Source organism: Heteronotia binoei, chromosome 2, assembly GCF_032191835.1.
Source record: "Heteronotia binoei isolate CCM8104 ecotype False Entrance Well chromosome 2, APGP_CSIRO_Hbin_v1, whole genome shotgun sequence".
In the NCBI taxonomy this organism is placed as follows: Eukaryota; Metazoa; Chordata; class Lepidosauria; order Squamata; family Gekkonidae; genus Heteronotia; species Heteronotia binoei.
Window position 1 is genome coordinate 91,371,952 of NC_083224.1, and position 20,148 is coordinate 91,392,099.

A 20,148-nucleotide genomic window follows, 5' to 3' on the forward strand; every position below is an offset into this window, starting at 1 on the left:
CCTCTCTAGAACCTTGCCCAGGAATGGAAGATTGAAGACTGGCCAAAAGTTCTCCAACATAAAAGGGCTTCATCATTTCTTCAGACACTGTTTTGAGTTTACTTGAACTCTGTATATTATATTTGTTCTGTTATAAACATTATTCTTTGTGTATTAATATGTTTTTGACTTTTTATCCATAGTAGTTCACTTCTGTTCCATGATCTAGGGGGCATGTCCATAGTGACACTGTGATAGGAGTTGTTGTTTTTCTCTGCCCTTCAGGTGCCTTTCACAGACCTGCTGGATGCAGCTAAGAGTGTAGTGAAGGCGTTATTCATTCGGGAGAAGTACATGGGGTTTTCTCTTCAAAGCTTCTGCAAGTCTACTGCCCGCTTCCTACAGAATCTTTCAGAAAAGCCTTTGGCCCCAAGGATGTATGAGGAGATCCCTGAGACCCCAGTAGCTGCAGGTGGGGATTGAATGTGGGCCTTTATGTGAGAGAGCAACTTGAGTCAATAAATGGCGAAATCTCCTTATGGCTGAGAACTAAAGTGGTAGAGGAATAAGAAAGTTGAGATTATTTCCTGATTGCTTGGGAGGCAGCCAACGCACTAGGGATATGTTAGCAAGTCTGGCAGGAAGATTAAATGACAAGGAAGGTGGTGTCACAGCGTGTGAGTAAGCCATGCATTGTCTCTAGCTGGGATTAGGAAGGCTGAGTAGTTACCGAAGTTTAAGGGGATGTGGTTGTGCAAACTCTGATAATCTACTTGGTCTTACATCTTCAAGAGGTGTGAAATAAATTCATTGAGAGATAATGACCGAAATAGACAGCTTTGAAAGTGGATTAGATAGATTCATGGATCATAGAAGGATAGGTCTGTCAGTGGCTACTTGGAGCAATATTCCAATTGCCTCAGCAAACAATTTCAATTTTTAAAAACTGCCCAAAGCCCTAGTGGCTAAAGAAAACTTCCATATTCAGAGGCAGTCAACCTTGGCATCCCAGACTCAGAAGGCAACATCAGGGGAAGCCTCTGTGCCCTGTCATTGGGCCTTCTGAGGAACTGAATAGGCACTGTGTGAGACACAGTGCTCCTGTTATGTTCCCACTAACTCTGATTAGAAAAGGAACAGGGGAAGGAATGTGGCAATGACATCAGAGGAAGGTAAAAAATGCAGTGATTAAACCAAGGTGTGCTTCCTGTATGCTTCTTTCTGTTGCAGATGCTCCTGTGCACCCACCATTTGCAGATCAACATCCTTATGAGAAGTGTGATCCTGAATTGATGCCTGGAGACCTTGGCTTTGGCCTGAAGATGGTTAATGGAGTAGTCCATGTGTACACCAAGCAGGACATCACTGATAAGTAAGGGGAATTGGCAGGGTTCAGGAGAGTCTTGATGGATACAAATGCCTTGGTACTCTAGCAGTGCTTTTAGGAAAGGACAGTCCCTGGAGACAATTGGAGGAGGACAGATATTATCCAGTACAGTTGTGTTCCTACAACTTTACTTGGCAGACTTTCTCAGCTGCATCTTATTGTATAAAAATCAGTCTTCCCTCTAACTTGGCAATGCTAGATGGTATTTGTAAGGATCACGTGTGCCTGATGGAAGTGCAAACTTGTCTGTCATTCAGATTTAGTATCTGCTTTGGGAAGGTTTGCTAGATAATTTTGTATGGAACTCTTTGAGTAGCCAGGTACTTGGTCAAAGAATTGGCCATTCTTATCTCACACAAGACACTATGTGCATGTGGTAACTGGCAATAAAGTTATTACAAGGCTAAAGCGGAGTAGAGAAGAATCATACAGGCACATTGGATCCCTATTGGGAAGAAAGGCAAGGTATAAATGAAGTAAGTAAATAGTTCTGTTCTTCCCCTCCAAGGAGCTTAGGAAGGTGTACGTGGTTTTCCTTTCCCTGTTTTTCTCTCCCACAACAATCCTATGAAGTGGGTTTTCTATGGCAATCCTATGAAGTGACTGGCCCATGTTCACCCAGAAAGCTTCATGGCCGATTGGGGTGTTGAGCCTGGACCTCCCAAATCCTCATTTAACTCTCTGTATGCACTGTGCTGGCTGGATTACCTTCCCAAAAGTCATCCTCTGGAGTTCTCTAGCCAGACTTTTGAAAAGGGAGCAACCTGAAGAAGGGCCTCCTCTGACTTCAGCAGTCAAGGAATATTGAATGTGGAAAAGATACTTCTTCAGATATGCAGAATTCAGTGTTTTAAAAGGTGATGGCCAACTCCCTGAGTTGGACTTGGAAGCCAGCAGATGGCCAGTGCAGATAAGCAAGAATCGAAGCCAAATGCTGTCAGTGGGCCACCTAGCCAAAGTTTTGCACCAGTTGCAGCTTCTGAGTTGTCTCAGGAGCAGCCCTATGTAGAATATATGTAGTCCAAATGGATTGCATCAAAGCACGAGAGTAGCTATGTCTGAACTTGAAAGTTAACGTAATAGAGTGCCCTATTGAACATTGCTGCCACTTGAAAGTAAGATAGCAAAATAAAAATCAGAGGAGTATCCAGACTATGGGGTGTTTGAGCTCCAGTTTGGAACAAGTAACTCCACATATCAAGTGTAGCTTCAACCAAAATGGCTTCTGTCTTGCTGGGTCCAGCTGGAATATGATACTAGCAGTACTGGCACATAGTACTAACTGTCTTTTCATGGAAAAGTTGAGCTGGGCATCATCAGCATCTTAATGATTTCAAATTGTCATATTATCTTCAATGCATCCCCAAAGTGGTTTACGCAATCATTCTTCCTTCTTCCATTTTACCATCATAACAGCTGCCCTGTGAGGTACGTTAGTGAGTGGGCCAAGGTCACCCAGTGAGTTTCCATGGAAGAATGGGGGTTTGAACCTGGGTCTCCCTAGTCTGACATTCTTGCCACTATACCATGATGGTTCTCAAAAAATTTTATTCAGAGCATTGTGTTTGTCAGTATTCTGTTGAACTAAAATGGGTCTCTAATAGCCCCCCCCCCCCCCCAATTTAGCCAGTTATTTAGAGAACGTTCTCTGGTATTGTTGGCAAGGCTGGTCTTGGCTCTGCATCTCTGTCCAACAGGTAGCAACCCTTAAATCCATGTCTGGATGCTGCTTGTTTTATGCTCCGTTTGGTGTCCTCTGTGTTCATTCTTTCAGTCTCATTTGTTCTGTTTTTTTCTTTATTTAAAGAACTACAGAACTGGACTTACCTTATCCTGACCTTCCAGAGTTTGTTGCTGATATGAATGTCCTAATGGCTCTGATCATCAATGGTCCCATGTAAGAGATGAAGCTTTCCCTACTTCCTTTATCCATTTATGCAAGAGTCAGGCTTACATGACCCCCTACTTCCAATGGCATTTCTTATAAATCTGGTCATGCTCATATTCTGGCAGGTTGGAGGATGCTTCTGATACCTGTCATGTAGAACTCATTTCCATAGTAACACTTAGAGGGAGAGATCTGCTGATGTCTGCTGTCCGTGACAGTTGAAAGTATAAACTGTTGTGTTGAAACTGAGACACAGTATACATTGTTGTGTTGAAACTGAGACACAGTATACATTGCTAACTCTCAGATGCTTCGAATTAATGGGGCTGGTTCATGCTTTACTTTTGCATTTCTCTGCAGCATATGGCTGGCCATTTTTAATAACAGAATGTTGAACTTGATTAGTCAGATCTGGCTAGGCAATATTGTAATGTCTGATACTATTGATCTGCTAATTCCTCTCTTCTTCCTTTGGGAATCAACACTTAGCTGTTTTCATCCATCTCATACATCTAAAGTCCCTTAGGAAAGACCAGTTATTACTTGGTTACACTGAACCTAGTTAACTGCAGGGGGTGGATATGGAACTTAGGTTTTCTGCTTTTCCATCAGAGACTCAGAGACTGGGTTTTTTGCCATCAGAGACTTTGAGCAGAGTGAAACTTAACCTGTTCCCTTTTCACATCTGGACAGAAAATCCTTCTGCTACCGGCGGCTGCAGTACCTGAGTTCAAAATTCCAGATGCATGTCCTGCTCAATGAGATGAAAGAGTTGGCAGCCCAGAAGAAGGTGCCGCATCGTGACTTCTACAATATTCGAAAGGTATCAGTACAGTGTGTTGGAGGAATGTGTCTGTTATGCTAAATATGATCAGAAATCAGAAAATTCTAGCAGTTATTATATGCACTCAACCAGTGTGATTCTGACAATGCCTAGCTTTAAAATACCAAGGCAAGCAGATCAAGTGGAGACCCAGTCTTTCATTTTCTATGGCAATGTATCTTTGAAGGTTTTTTATAGTTTGATTTTTTTGCACCTTAATTGCCAAGGTAGGCTAACTGTTGAGACTTCTTTCCCATTCAACAGTCTCCCAGTCAGTCACAGTAGCAAGAATCTTGTAGATGTTGAATAATAGCTTGTATAAGGCCTTTTTGACTTTTCAGTACTCCTGTATCTCAGTAATCTTTACCACAGCCTTTTACAGTAAGTTAGCATTATCTCATTGTAGATTAGGAGGGAGGTTGTCTCCAAGCCCTTCTGGTAAATTCATGGCTGCAGGAATATTTTAACTGGGGACTCCCAGGCTGTACCCTCTTAGCAGCTGTGTAACTTGATTTCTTGTGCAGGTGGACACACACATCCATGCATCGTCCTGCATGAACCAGAAGCATCTGCTGCGCTTCATTAAGCGAGCTATGAAGAAACACTTGGAAGAAATCGTTCATGTGGAGAAGGGCAAGGAGCAAACTCTTAAGGAGGTCTTTGAGACCATGAATCTCACAGCGTACGACCTCAGTGTAGACACTCTTGATGTCCATGCGGTATGTTTTTGGCAAGGCTATCAGATGCTACTGGTTTTGGTTGGTTACAAAATGCTTTCTCAGTACTTTGGAATCAGTGTGGACTTAATGGCAACCTCATTTGGCAGAACATCATGTCGGACAACAGTCATCAACTGGTAGACCTATCTCATGTGTGTAATGATAGTTCTTGGTTCTCTTTGTTCAGCTATGATTACGTTACTAATATTTACTACTTGTACAGGTTATCCAGTGCAAAAATTCAGTTTCCATTTCCCCTTGTTGATACAAAGGATGAAGCATCTGGTGGTGACCTTCACACAGAGAAGGTTTGCATGAGAAGGGTTGCCATATGTTAGAACAAAGGAGTTTGGGTGAGATCAGCTTTGATTATAGGGATTATAACAGGGTTACAAATGGTGAAGGAAAAGAGAGCTGGAATCAGAGGCCTTTGTAAATATAGCTATTTAACTATGATGAACTTGTTTGCTGCTTTCTCCTTTAACAGGATCGTAACACCTTCCATCGCTTTGACAAGTTCAACGCGAAATACAACCCCATTGGAGAGTCTGTTCTCCGTGAGATATTCATCAAGACAGACAATCGAGTGTCAGGAAAGTACTTTGCCCATATCATCAAGGTGAGGGGAGCTTGGAAACTCTGTGTATAGCCACAGTTTTGAATAAGTTATGCAGACTCAAAGATACCTTGCACTGTTCTTCATTCTGTTTTTGCAAAGGATGCGGTGGGGGGGGGGGGGGAGGCATGAGAAGAGGCTGAGGTATGCAAATCAAGTTAGGTAGTCAAGGCAAGAAGCTGGAGGGTAGGAGCCATACAGAACACTTTCTTATTTCTTTACTACTAGAAACCTGGCTCATAGCTTTTACTGGACACTTCATTGGTTCATGAAGACATTTCTGTGTCACTTTTCTCCCCAAAGGACCCAAAGTGGCTTACTGAAATTTTCAGAACAAAGTAAATTAAACAATGTCATGTAAACAGTCTGGATAAGAAGCACATCCTGGACAGATCCTTATTCATGGAGTTGGCTGTTGTAAGCCCCAGGGTGTGAGCCTCAGGCCAAGAGCTCATGCCTCTGGCCAGACCCACACTTTTATATCTGCCAACAGGAAGGAGACCAAAGCTCATCTGGATGTTCCGTAGCTGGCAAGATGGTTACAAAAACTGCCTTTCTTTACTCCCACGTCTTATGCTCAGAGCTCCATTATCACAAACATTTGAAACTCAGATGTGTGTCTTTCCTTTAAAAAAAAAATCCTCACATTCCTGGGCTTCCAAAATCTAGTTTAAACACTTATGCAGCAAATAGGATATGCAGTATGTTCAAATTTGCCTCTGAGTTTCATTCCCAAGCTGTAGGATTTTCTACCTTCCATCTTTCTTCCACTAGGCTTAGGAGTAACTGATAAACAACATCTTTGGGATGTAAGGCCATCAAAGAGCAGGTGGAAAGCCAAAGCAAAAGATGCTGGGTAAATGGTTTCAGGTTTTTGTCTGCTTGTGTTTTTTTCCTTTTATAGCTAAATCTAACAAAACATTTCTCTTCTGGCAGGAAGTGATGTCTGACCTGGAGGAGAGCAAGTATCAGAATGCAGAACTGCGCCTTTCTATCTATGGTCGTTCACGAGATGAGTGGGACAAGTTGGCCAAGTGGGCTGTGCGCCACAAAGTACATTCCAACAATGTGCGCTGGCTGGTGCAGGTGCCTCGTCTGTTGTGAGTGCCACTTCTCAATATTCTGGGAGTAGGAGAGAGGTATTTAAGAGGCCGGGCCCTAGGAGTTTTTTGCTCTGAACTGCAGCCATAGTTTTTCTGAAAATATTATTTATTTATAGTCCAGTTTGCTCACTGAGATTCAGGGTGGATTATGCAATGTAAATCAATGCAATCAATCCGATGATACATCCAGTAAGTAATGTAATAGGACTAGGGATGGCTGCGATTTGAAATGGAGCTCTTTTCTCAACAAAGTATAAATGTTAAACATGGTGTGTTAAATGATACAGTACATGGTGTTGCATCAGTAGGAACATGGTGCATTTTCCTGAGCCAAACTGCTAGAATGTAGCTCTGTTTCATTTACAAAACTGCCTTCTTGAACTATTCTGCTTTACGTAGTTTGTGAAATGCCAGGAGCATGGGAGCCTTTCTGACCTCCTTAGATAGGCCACTCATGGTGTGTGTGGGGGGTCACTACAGAGAATGCACATGTACAGGCAGCTGCCCATCTGCACGGTGGCACTTGCTGAAGGCCCTGCTCTCAGATGAATGAAGTTGTCATGGTTGGACACAAGTGGAGTAGTCTTGCAGATAGTAACTGAACCCAGTAACTGATGGGCAATCAATGTAGTGCCCTCAGAATGGGTGTGATATGCATGCTCCACCTAGCTCATGATAATAACTAAGCTGCAGCATTGTTTCCCTCTATATGATTACAATAAAACCATTATTACTTTTCATGTAGCATAGGAAAATGATTGACAAATAATGGCTGCTTAGACATCTGAAAAGTAAAAACTAGTTAATACACGTGAAAAGTAAAAACTGGATCCAGGTGGGTAGCTGTGCTTCTCTGAAACAATAGAACAGAGTCCAATGTGTGCGTTCTTCTTACTCTTACGTGTATGTACCTTTCCTTTTTTGTGTGTGTTTGGATAGTCAAGGAGAAGTTCAAGCAGATGAGAAACATACAGAATGGTTAACTTTTACCTATGGCACTACCAGAGAGGACTTTCCCAGACCCTGCTGCTCAAGATCCTTTAATTGAAATCACTTGGGATTAAACCTTAGACTGTAGCGCATGTTCTAGTAGTGAGCTTGTGGACCTTTCTTTCACTGAGTTTATATTTCTTGGAGTTAATGTATACTTTTGACTCTAGCCTTTCACTGTGCAAACACAAAATGAATAAATAATAAAATAAAGTGTCTAAATAATTTATAAAGATACCCCAAATACACAGGAAGTATATTTCATGAGGGGATGGATTCCACAATGATTTTCAAGAAGATTCCATGGAGAATGCAAAAGGTCCATTCAAAAGGCTTCCCCTGGAAATTCAATCACAGTCAATTTCACAAGATGTGATTGATCCAGTCTCCCAAAATGAAGGCTCCAAAGGTACAAGTTCTTTCCTTTATGTGTTTGTCGACTTGATATACCACGTTTTGCAAAGAAGCTTCATCCATCAACAATGACGTCAAACTAAGACATATTCAAAGCAGGAGTCAAGTGGCACCTTTAAGACCAACCAATTTTTATTTAGAACGTAAGCTTTCATGTGCTCTTAAGCACACTTCATCAGACGAGGAATCCAGCACAGTGAGCAAAGCCATACATAGCTGAGCAGAGCAGGGCTTACGTTCTAATTAAAAATTGGTTGGTCTTAAAGGTACAGATTGACTCCTGCTTTGTTCAATTGCTTCAGACCAACACGGCTGCCCACTTGGATCTATAAGACATGCTCAGTTTCCAAAAGGCACAAGCTCATCAGACTTTTAGAAACTGAATCTGTCGTAGTGTGAAATTGACTGTGATTGAATTCCCAGGGGAAGCCTTTTGAATGGACCTTTTGCATTCTCCATGGAATCTTCTTGAAAATCATTGTGGAATCCATCCTCTCATGAAATATGCTTCCTGTGCATTTGGGGTATCTTTATAAATTATTTGGACACTTTATTCTATTGTTGATTCATTTTGTGTTTGCACAGTGGTTTTGCTTTGATCTATTTATTGTGTAGCCACTTTGTTTCCTGACCTTTGACTCTAGCCTAGCAGAGGTGTATGCTCAAAGCTTAGTTGCTCGGCTGTATTCCCAACATAGCTTGTAAGCACTGCTTATGTGTTCCATACTCAATACCTATTTCACTTGCTGGGGAAAATATACATGAAATCTTCATAAGCAAAACACACACAAACAGCTTTCTTAAATTTTTCAGGTTTTGGTAAGAAGGCAAGGAGGCCTGTGGATACATTTGTAGAGCCAAATATGTGGAGATATTTAGAGGACCCAGACAGGCATCTTTCTAATCCAGAGAGAGTAAAATAAGCTGTGATTTCTAAAGAGAAGGCTGTGAATGGAAGGTGACAAGTATTCATGTAGTGACTGATATAGATAGCAACAATTGTCCTGTGCAATGTTTCTTCATTTTAAAATCAGTAAGCAAACATGCTGGGGATATACCGAAGAAAAATAAAATCACCAGGTGACAAGGAAGTCTCTAAATGTCCGCAATAAAAGAAGTCAATAATGGGTACCTAAGAAGATGTTCTATCTTTCTCTTTTTTCCATTTCAAAAGGGCACGGAAAATATATATTTAACTGTAGTAGACTGGGAAATGAAAATAAGCCGAGTAGCCCCTGTTGTACTGTAAGCCAGCACAATGCACTAGGCTCAGTGGGGCTGACAATGGGCATCCTCCTCCCAGCTGGAAGCAGTGCAAAAGAAGGCAATCTAACTCCACCTGCCATTTGCCGCTGAGGGGTCTGAGCCAAGAGGCTGCTAAAACATTGCCACCAGCAGGCCATCCAGGGCAGTGGCCCACTGGGAAACTTCTTGGTAATTTAAATGGCCAATCTGCATCTGGTATGTGGCTTGCATAATTTTGACATAGGTGAGATCTGACCTAGCTTGATCTCAAGGGTCACTATGTTATTTCACTTGGAGAACCTGTTACAGGAAATGCTTCACTGTACATGATTGCCCATGGAGTAATGCAAAGAAACAAGGATGCAGTTGCCGAAGAAACTTGGGAATCAGGTGATTTTTTTTACATGGAGCACAGTAATGACCCTGTCCAGGGTGTAAGGAAAGCAGATTGGCTGTGTCCTGATGTATATCTGTATCCAACAGTGATGTGTACAAGACCAAGAAACAGTTGGCAAACTTCCAAGAGATGCTAGAGAACATTTTCTTGCCCCTCTTTGAAGCTACCATCAATCCTGCCAGCCATCCAGAGTTGCATCTCTTCTTGGAGCATGTAAGTAGTAAGTCTTGCAAGACATGTTGGCTTTTCTGGTGATGCCAAAGAGATGGCTTCCAAGGTCTGTATTACTGGGCAAGATGGCACTTATCCAGGGTTTGGGAGCATCTTGATCTTGGTGTTAACTTTGGTCAGATGATGCACTGAATCTTCACACAACAGGTCTTTGTCTTGGCTTCGTCCCTTTGATTTTAAGTAATTGCCTTTCCTGCTCTTCCTGACTAGAGTCTTTGAGTAGAACCTGAAATCACATAAAATGTTTCCCACATGGGATTAGAGAAGTCACAAGGTCTTTGAAAACAGATGTTGCCTTCTCATCCTCTTCCCTTTCTTACCCTGGCATCTGTCTGGGCAGGTGGATGGCTTTGACAGTGTGGATGATGAATCGAAGCCAGAGCACCACATCTTTAACTTGGACAGCCCCTTGCCTGGGAACTGGACAGAAGAGGACAACCCACCCTATTCCTATTATCTTTATTACACATATGCCAACATGGTGGTACTCAACCATTTGCGCAGGTAGATGATGAGCTCTCCCCATAGCTTCCTTCCTTAGTGTCTTGTTTTTCTGTGCTGTGGGTCTGAGTGGCACTGTAGTCTGTACTCTGAGTGGTGTCTTCTTGAGCAAAGACTGTTTAGAAGCCTGGTGATAGCATTGCACAGTGGCATATCAGACAGGTCTCCTCCATGTCTGGCTGCTCCTGGTTTCTGCATTAATTTCATGCTTGCTATTGAGGCTCTGGTCTCTTTTTATCCATGGACCTAATTTTATACTCCTTTATGGTGACACAGAGCTGTGTCCTTTGCTGTCCTTTCTCTAGGAAGAGAGGCTTCCATACATTTGTGCTGCGCCCCCACTGTGGGGAGGCAGGACCCATCCATCATCTGGTGTCGGGTTTCATGCTGTCAGAGAACATATCACATGGCCTCCTGCTTCGCAAGGTGAGAGAGAAGAGAATAGTAGCACAGGTGCATACAAAAGCTGTGCACACAAATCCACGTGCATGGAAATCTGCTGGATTTTGCGGGATGAGGGCTGGGTTGGATCTTTCATTAAAGAAGGCACTGGAGTGGCTCTGATGCTAGGTATCTGATAGGAATATAGACAAATGCGTACAGCAGAAAGTGTGTTATAATTCTTGACCTGAATAATTTGACCTTGTGTTAGAGGTAATGCTATTTCACCAAGAGATTTCTTTTCCTTCTGGACATGTTAAAGGAGAGAAGATCAGTGTTTCTGTTGCTGTTCCTTTGAGCCAAGTCTTTGCAGGAGTTCCTAACCCCAGCTTTGTCCATAGGCACCTGTGCTACAGTACCTCTACTACCTGGCCCAGATTGGCATTGCCATGTCTCCTCTTAGTAATAACAGCCTGTTCTTGAGCTACCACCGCAATCCACTGCCAGAGTACCTCTCCCGGGGCCTTATGGTCTCCCTGTCCACAGATGACCCCCTGCAGTTCCACTTCACCAAGGTGAGTGTTGATGGTTGCTGTGGCCAAGCAGGGCTGTAACTTGCAAGTTCCTGCAGAGGCATATGAGAATCTGACAGAGAGAGAAAGCATGAATTGTGTATATAGCCAGAAATGGAAGAATCTGGAAGTTTGTCTTTTAGACATGCACTCTAAAGGCCAAGGAGCAATGGCAAGGGAGAGAGGAGTGGCTCATCATTCCCCTGCCAGCCTCTGGAACTGCAAAACAATTCTAGCCATTAAAAGCAAAATGTGTTTCTAGAACCAAATGGCTTAGGAATGTAGCGTTTAAGGAAGACAATTAAGAAGAAGAATGCATGTTCTTAGTTTACCACAGCCCTCTACGGACTGGCTAGCTTCATTTAGAATCTGCATAATATACTTTATGCAAGAGAGCTCAGATCCTCTTGATCTGTCATTGCAGTGCAAATTGGCTGATCATGTGAACACCTTACCATTTTTCAGAGCATCCATGGTATTTGGGGGTTGCTGTCTGGGAAAGGAAGTAAAATAAGTCACCATTCAGTGAGGAGTGGAACACATCAAATTGCCAGCTGGTACCTACCTGCATCTAGATACTGGACTGAGAATTGATTTTTTTTCCCCAGCTGGCAGCTCCCCATGAAGCCAGGTTAACATAGGAGCCTCTTTTGGGTTGCTTTATACATTTCCCCCCATATTGTGGGTCTCTTTTGGGTTGCTTTATACATTTCCCCCCATATCAGTCAGTTTCTTCATGTTGTAGAGGACTGAGACCACTGTCTGATGGAAAAGTTCAGAGTATCTTCTTTCTGTTATAGACATATAAATGTATTTTTCCATTTAAGTACACGGGAGTTTTATGTCACGCATTTGAGCTTGGACCTCAACTCTCCTGTTTGTAATGTGGGAGACCTTTCAACGCCTATTCAGAGTGAATGCTGATAGCATAAATCATGCCATCTAGTGGCCATTTGGTCAGTTTGAACTAACTTCAGCCCTCTAGGGTAGGGGTGGCTAAACCCTGGCTCGGGAGCCACATGTGGCTCTTTCACACATATTGTGTGGCTCTTGAAGCCCCCACTGCTTTGAAGAAGGCATTTGTCTCTTTAAATCACTTAGCCAAGCCAGCCAGCAGCTTGGAGAATGCAGTTAAAGTTCGTTTGTTCGTTCCTCGTCCCTCCCTCCCTTGTCTTGCAGCTCCCAAACATCTGACATTTATTCTATATGGCTGTAACATTAAGCAAGTTTGGCCAGCCCAGCTCTAGAGTTACTTGCAGCAGCTGAATTTACAGTGAGGGAGAACTTGAGATGGCTGCACCTCCATCGCTTCCTTTTGTGGCACCTCCTTCCTCTTTTCTTCTTTCTTCTTGGAAGTCCTGTAGGGCTGTGGAGGAACTGAAAAAGGGCACCTAATCTCTCCTCAAGCATCCTCTGGGTTCCCAGGATGAACTCAAGAGCTGGAAGACCCTTCCTCCCCCCTTCCCATATTCAGCCCAAAAGACAATTCAGGCTTCTGCAGCTGCTCCTGGTACTGAGCAAAAACAGCTAGAGGAGAGAAAACAGCAGACTTTTGCACAATGGCAACACCTCCAGGAACCTTTATAGTTGGTGCTCTGACTGTAGCTTCAGTGAAGAGGGCCTTGTGAAACTTATGCATTGCACCACCCCAGTCAGAGGAAGACTGATGGTGGAAGACTGCTGTGGAGCAGGTCTCCACACAAGTGAGGGGGAAATCATCACTCCTCTCTGCCCTATAACTGTTCTACTGTAGCCTTTTCCTTAGGACAGCACCACACCCTCCTCCTATAATTTATTCTGGTCTCCTGGACTACTTCACCCAAGTAAGCCAATTGTTATACTAGGCTACCCCGCAGGCTCAGCACTAACTAATCTGCTCTTGAACCTGACTCACTAATCAGTCGTCCTTGACTTCTTCTCTCCACCTATCTCCTGAGCTCTAACCTGTGGTTGCCTTCCTCCTCTCCCTCCCAACCATTCTTGTTGTAAAATTATACTTAGGTTCACTTCAATTGAATTTTTTTAAAAAAACATGCTTCTGACTTTCTCACTTGAAAATCTGACCGATTTTTTGTAACTATAACCTCATGGAAGTATGGTATTCTCTTTAAAAACCTCTGTTTATTTTCCTACAAATGAAGCCTAATCCCCCTCCCTGCCAAAAAATCACTAGTCTTTCTGAAAACCTGACTTTTTTGAAAACTAAAACATCAGCCTAAACCCTATTTTTAAACCATGTTACTTCAGTTGTTTTGAAGCATAGGCCAGCCTAATATTTTTTTAAAAAGTAAACCCTATGCACCAATTAATTGTTTTAAAAAAATCATCTGCCTTATTTTTTTGGAACCCTAACCAAAGCCTATTTATTTGGGAACACTGAACCCTAAGTTGAGATTTTGCATTTTTTTAAATACTTAAAACCTTGCCAATCACTAACTTGTTAAAGCCTATCCGGAATTTTTCTTCAGAATCTGCTACAGTAATTAAGTTTTTAAAAACCAACAGGAATGCCCAAAGGTCTACAAAACCACTTGCCTAAAAAACACAGCATGGAAAGATCCTAAAACAGTATATAAAATGATAGAAGAACAACTGTAAAACTAGAAGAATGCAAAAAAAGATAAACTCTTTAAAACAGTAACAACTTGGAAAATTCCAAAGCCAAACACTTTTAAAAATTAAAAACCTTTTCAAAACAAAGAAAATGCAAAGCAGTTAAAAGTTCTAAAACAAACCAAGAGAAGAAAGCCCAACAAAACAGCACAGTCTTTAAAAAATGGTACAAAACCAAAGAAAGCATTTATTCTTAAAAAATCTAAGGTTCCCTTTCCCACAGCTGCAGTCACCCAGGCAAAAAGGAACTACACAGAAAAACCTGGAATAATATTTCAAATAATATTTGAAAACAAAGCCCTCTGTATCCTGAATCTGTCCAGGCATAGATCAAGAAGGTCTTCCCAGGTAGGTAGCAGCAGGGAACAGAAATTCAAGGGACTGAACAGCAACAAGCACTGCCAGATCTCCAGGAAAACTGGCCCTGAAATGGACTCAAGCTTTTTATTCTCTTTGCCCGTGCTCAGAAAGCCATGAAGGTCTGTGAGAGAATGTCATGGTTGGGCAGCTGCTCTCCATAATATCTGACCCCATTGCCTGGGAGAGCTGCTTCTCTTGCCCTCCCTGCCTAGAAAACCTGTTGAAATGAAGAAAAATGGGCCTGGGAGCCTTAAAATGCTGACTCAGGATATTCCCAAATGTTTCTGAAAATTACTGGTTCTCCAAGGATCCCAAATATTGCTCTAGATATTTGACCCAGAGATAATCCAAATGTGCATCCCTATAGTGCGGATGAGCAGCAGTCAAGGTGGTGAGGCAGTGCAGAGAAGAAGCCCAGGTGGGTAGGAGGAGAGAGAGCTCACAAGTGGGAAGGGAAGAAGGCAGGTGGCAGAGGCAGCCACCACAACATGAGAAAGACAGAGAACAAACTGGGAGGACCATGCAGTGGCTGGGAGGAAGAGGAGCAGATGGTGCTGTAGCTTTCTTCTTCCTTCCCCACACCCTGCATAGGAGAGAAGTTGGGCAAGCAGCAGAGGCTGGGACGAGGTGGTATTGCTTTCTTCTGTCTTCTCTATTTGTCATCCTAACCCCCACCAGGGAGAAAAGGAAGGCAAATGGTGGACCTGGGAGGAGGTGGAAGTGGTGCCTCCCCCCATTTCTTGCTAACCCCCCCTTTGTTTTTTGATTGTTCATGTCTTGCAGCTATGTTAGCCACTTAACTGTTATCTCAGTTTATCTAGCAAAGAGAAATCACAGTGGTGCAGATGGGTGTCTCACATTCTGCCTGTACCACTTAGCCCAATTGCATATTTGTGCAGTGAAATTCCTGAATTCAGTCCAGGGGCCTGTTTTGCTTCTAGTTGGTGCTCTGTATGCAAGCACCTGAAGTGGACCATATACTGAGCTGACAGTGTCTCTTTCAGGAGCCCCTGATGGAAGAATATAGCATTGCCACCCAGGTGTGGAAGCTCAGCTCCTGTGACATGTGTGAACTTGCACGAAACAGTGTGCTCATGAGTGGCTTCTCCCACAAGGTAAAACTGAACCTTTTCTGCAACGTGTGTGTTGGGGGGGTGTCATGCCTTGACCTCTCACTGGCTATACTGATAGCTGCCTTCCGCTTGTACCTTAACATTTTCCAGCTCGGAGTGTGAGAGACCTGTGTAGTTTTAGTAACCTCTCCTGAAATCTCCAGCTTCAGAACATTATTGTATTTGAAACTGCTGTATGCTCATGATTGTGAGTCTTTTATGTCCTTCAGATAGGCTTCCCAATCTCCAGGTCCCAGCGGGGGATCCCCTGGTTTTACAGGTTTCCCCCCTCCCCCAGCCAGCTGGCCGGCGGGGGAAGCCCCTCCTCCACAGTCATTATGCACCTCCATGAACGATTCCCATAGGGAATGATGGGGAATTGATCCGTGGGTATCGGGGGCTCTGGGGGGGCTGTTTTTTGAGCTAGAGGTGCCACATTTTCAGTATAGCATCTAGTGCCTCTCCCCAAAATACCTCCCAAGTTTCAAAAGGATTGGACCAGGGGGTCCAATTCTATGAGCCCCCAAAGAAGGTGCCCCTATCCTTCATTATTTTCTATGGAAGGAAGGCATTTTAAAAGGTGTGCTGTCCCTTTAAATGTGATGGCAAGAACTCCCTTGGAGTTCAATTCTGCTTGTCACACCCTTGTTCCTGGCTCCGCCCCAATGTCTCCTGGCTCCACCCCCAAGTCTCCTGGCTCCACCCCCAAAGTCCCCAGATATTCCTTGAATTCGACTTGGCAACCCTACCTTCAGAATACTTCTATATTTATGAAATGATGACTTGGAACTTGTTAAAATGGGGGGAGGGGTGACATGGACCCAAGGGTACATGTTCTCCAAGCTCAGTTCACCATCCTACAATCCTTTCACTTTCATTGCCTGAAAGATCCCTGGGAGTAGAGAAAGTGAACCTTTATTTGACCTTGAACTCTGGAAAGGTCAGAGAAGGAAAGAGAGATATAAGCTTGGAGGATGCAGGCCAGAAGTTGTGCATGCTCCAAACCCACAAGGCACATTATCAATGAGATCCCATGCAGAGTTAGCGACTTCTGTATAAGTTCATTAATTTCAGAGGGCTTAGACTGTAGAAACTCTGCATGATTCCAGCAGTGCTCAGTCAATAGAAATATAATTCAAATTCAGTTCTGTGTCCATCTCCCAAACTGTTTTCTAAGGTCTTCCCCAGAGAACCCCAAAGTCAGAATGCTGGATGTTCTCCAGAGTGCCCATGGGGAATATCTTGTTTCACATAATAGCTTTGCTGCAGGGAGATAGCATTGATGCCTTCTTTAGAAAAAGAAAGGAAAAAAGGCAGATGTGTATTCTTGTGCTTGACAGCCACAGCGCATCCAAATAGCTAATCATTTTAGAAAGAGAAAATAATGTAAATAGTGAAAGAAGGATTGCTCAAATGCATGGAAGAGCGATATCTGGTGTTGGCCTTTTTGTTTAATTTAAAACATTTTTATACCATGTTTCCATTCAGCGTAGCATCCCCAAGGCAGCACCCAAGCAAGCAAACATGTTAATACCAGCGTTAAAAGCAGAACACACATGCTGCTGACTTTTCAAGGGCTTCATGAGCACTCTTACAATTGGAATGGTTCAGCTGGCAGTGCAGGTAGTCATGTGTTCTGACCATGGATTACTTTTTTGTCTTTGTTTCCCAGGTGAAGAGCTACTGGCTGGGGCCCAACTACTGGAAGGAGGGGCCTGAAGGCAATGATATTCGGCGCACCAATGTGCCAGACATCCGGGTGGCCTACCGCTTTGAGACCCTGTGCCAGGAGCTGACTCTCATTACACAGGCTGTGCAGACAGAGGAACTCGAGACTATCCAGGAGGAAGACCCTCTGACCATGAGCTCCAGCCTGGGTGCTCGCTAAAGGATGCTGGTTTACAGTTTCCCACTCAGACCCTCCCTGGCCTTCCAAGATGGGGCTGTCCCAGAGCATGAAGGGATCCTGGCTACCTCCCTGCCCACAGAGCTTTTTAATTTCCTGATTGTGTCTCCTCCCATAAGCATAGTGTTACCTTTTGTATCTCTTGGAAAGGGATTTCTGTTTTGTTTGCACTTGGTAACCTGCTGGGGCATTTTGGATCATGTCTCAAATGAAGCGTAGGAAGGGGGGAGGGAGCATCCTGCACATTGGATTGGAGCTCTAGCAGTGCTGTTGGTAAATGCAGGCTGGCAGCAGAGGCTGGAACAAGTACATAGCTGTGGGTGGTTGATCAGACTTTGGAGGCCCTCGCTGGTTGCACCAAAGCAGAATGAAGCACTAACATTGAATTTAGAATGGATTACTGTCCTTTGTTCTTAGTCTGTATGCCCCACCCAGGGGGAAAGAGATGGTGTTGGAGCCGATGGGCAGGGCATGTGCAAATGATGGGTTTAGTGTCCCCTGTTACCTCAAACTGGCTGCCAAGTTATGTCCTTTTCTTGGCTATTGCTAGCTGTGACTTCACATTGACCCATGAACCACCATTTTAAGGAGGAAACAGCCCTACCAGCATATGCAGAATGTCACCATCCTTGCTGGGAAGCAGTAGCCTCTGAATTTTGGTATTAAGGGTCCAGTCTGAAGCACAGCTGAAAAACAGAACCTTTTGTCTTTCCTTGTAAAGCCAGAATGTTTTGACACCAGTCTTTTCTTGGTTCAGGGAAAGTATAAGCCCTTGAACTTCTGTCTTAGGAAGTAGACTCGGGTGGGTGGGAGTAGACCTGCAAGGTAGCAGAGAGGAGATAGTGTGCCACACACAGGCACTTTTAAACATTTTGTGTCTCTTTTGTGCATCTCTTTGTCCCTTTTTACTATCATGTATCAGGAGAAGGGGTTTCATGTTTGATTAAAGATGTAACAAGGGGCAGCTGATGATGGTTTTGGCACTGGACAAATAGGGCTGTTCCAGAGGGAATAGCTTTAGAGCTGAGAACTTTGCCCAGCATGGGAATTTAAGAGGAAATGTCCCTTGCCTTATTCTTAGTGTCTGAGACATGCACCCTGTGTGGGATTAATCACAGCCTCCTTTCTCAGTGGTTGGTTGCTTCTTAGCTGCCTTGGGCTGGTAACAAGGAGCTCCCAATACATTGTAAGGAGAGGATATCCTTGCCATATGCTTGGATATACCATATGAACTACAGAGAAAAAGGAAAAGGGGGGGGGCTTAACTCAAACTAATGAATCAAGTACCTGAAAGGTCAGTTACATACTAAGTAAAGGGCCATATGAACTACATCCTTCTCCCTTCTAATTAGTTGGGGAGAATCTCTTTCCAGCTTTTCCCCTGTCCTCTCTGCATAGGGATTTTCTTTATCTGGCAAGGAGAAAAGCCATAGACTGCTTCAGTTTCTTACCAGTAAAGTAGCTGCTGTTCTGGGAACCAGCACAAAGACTGTGCAGGGGGGGCGGCAGCATTAAGACAGGTGACTTCTGCCTTCCTCTGAAGCCACATGGGTCAAACTGGAAATGCATGAAAAGGCAGATAAGAATGGGGATCTGTGCCTTTCCCAGCTCTGTCTTTTGAGTTTTGAAAAGTCTGCAGAGAGATGCTATCATATGCTCTTGGCCAGGTGCCTTGCCGGTACATGTCTTCTGACCCTCAGCAGAGGACAGGCCAGTGCACTTAGAATACTGGGCCTTTGTCAGTTCCTTCAGTTTTTGTGCAGCCAGTCACAGCAGAGGATTCCTTGTGAACATATCCTCCTATAGTAGGAGACAAGCCTCCAACAGTATTTCCTCTCTTAAGCCTCCAAGATGAATTTCGTATGCTCCCAAAACTCTCATCAGGGACAGCCGAAATGCAGCTTCCCACTTGCTGTCAGGCTCTTCTGTTATTGCAACTAAAGAACTTGGAAAGAGACTGTTGGAACATTGCATAAGCTGCAACAATAGATGAGGAAATCTTCTGGGGAAAGAGCAGGCAGATTGGTACTTACCGTGCCCTAACTGTGGGCTGCTCCAGACAAAGGTCTGAGGATCCATGTTGTAGACTGTGCCTTGCCTAGCGTAGTGCATGGTATGTGCCAAGACTGGGTAGGTCCTCCTTGTGATTCTTCCTCTGAAACAGGCACTTACTGTACTTTGAGTCACTGTGTGTGTATGTGTGTCTGAGAGAGTGTGCACTATTATTGAAGGGCCATGTGTTTGTATGTCTAGCACCCCTCCCCCCACATGGCCTAGAAAGATAATCTTTTTCTCTCTGCATCCAGGCCTTCATTGGACTTTGCAGAATACCAAGAGCATGCAGTGGAGATGTGTTGTCTTACTTTTGGACAGAAATGATAACTTTGTGGCTCAAAACTACAAAGCCTGGAGTTGTGTGAAAATGCATGGCTTCAGTGTGGAAGGCTTGTGCAGAGGTGGGGAGGGGGGTTCCCATTTGCTTGTCCTCACTTCCTCCTTCCTTGCCATGACCTGCTTTTGCTTTGTTGTCATTTGAAGATGAGACTTGTATCCCCTGGCAGTCAAAGCATCCTCCCATCATTCAGATATTTCTCTGTAGTCTGGATGACCTCGATGCTTGTATGTGCTGAAATGTGATGTTAGAAATCCTGTTGAGCACAAGCATGATCATTAAATATTATTTAAATAAACTGGCTTTTGTTTGTAATTCTGATTGAGAGGAATACTTATTCTTCTTGTGGGCTGACTCACAAAAACAAGGAGACCACTCAAATAATTTTCCTACAAGACTGGATCCCCCCCCCCCCGCAAATATTCATCATCCAGAACAGAAGTCTACAGATGCCACACAGAGGCGTACTAACACACCCCATTATAATTGATTCTGGATTACAGAATAATTTCACATGGA

At 43.7% G+C, this 20,148-nt stretch overlaps 1 protein-coding gene across 5 annotated transcripts in view; it reads left to right on the forward strand.

Moving 5' to 3' along the window:
• AMPD2 (adenosine monophosphate deaminase 2) overlaps window positions 1–19,927 on the forward strand; it is a 58,583-nt gene extending 38,656 nt beyond the window's left edge. For all 5 annotated transcript variants that reach the window (XM_060231600.1, XM_060231599.1, XM_060231601.1 and 2 more), the window contains 13 exons: window positions 265–451; window positions 1,210–1,351; window positions 3,174–3,263; window positions 3,948–4,077; window positions 4,602–4,796; window positions 5,284–5,415; window positions 6,349–6,512; window positions 9,648–9,774; window positions 10,133–10,296; window positions 10,599–10,719; window positions 11,076–11,249; window positions 15,224–15,334; window positions 17,004–19,927. In XM_060231600.1, coding sequence (XP_060087583.1) covers window positions 265–451; window positions 1,210–1,351; window positions 3,174–3,263; window positions 3,948–4,077; window positions 4,602–4,796; window positions 5,284–5,415; window positions 6,349–6,512; window positions 9,648–9,774; window positions 10,133–10,296; window positions 10,599–10,719; window positions 11,076–11,249; window positions 15,224–15,334; window positions 17,004–17,219 — 1,953 coding nt within the window. In that variant the 3' untranslated portion in view covers window positions 17,220–19,927. The remainder of the gene's footprint in view (window positions 1–264; window positions 452–1,209; window positions 1,352–3,173; window positions 3,264–3,947; window positions 4,078–4,601; window positions 4,797–5,283; window positions 5,416–6,348; window positions 6,513–9,647; window positions 9,775–10,132; window positions 10,297–10,598; window positions 10,720–11,075; window positions 11,250–15,223; window positions 15,335–17,003) is intronic.
• The last annotated feature ends 221 nt before the right edge of the window (window positions 19,928–20,148 follow it).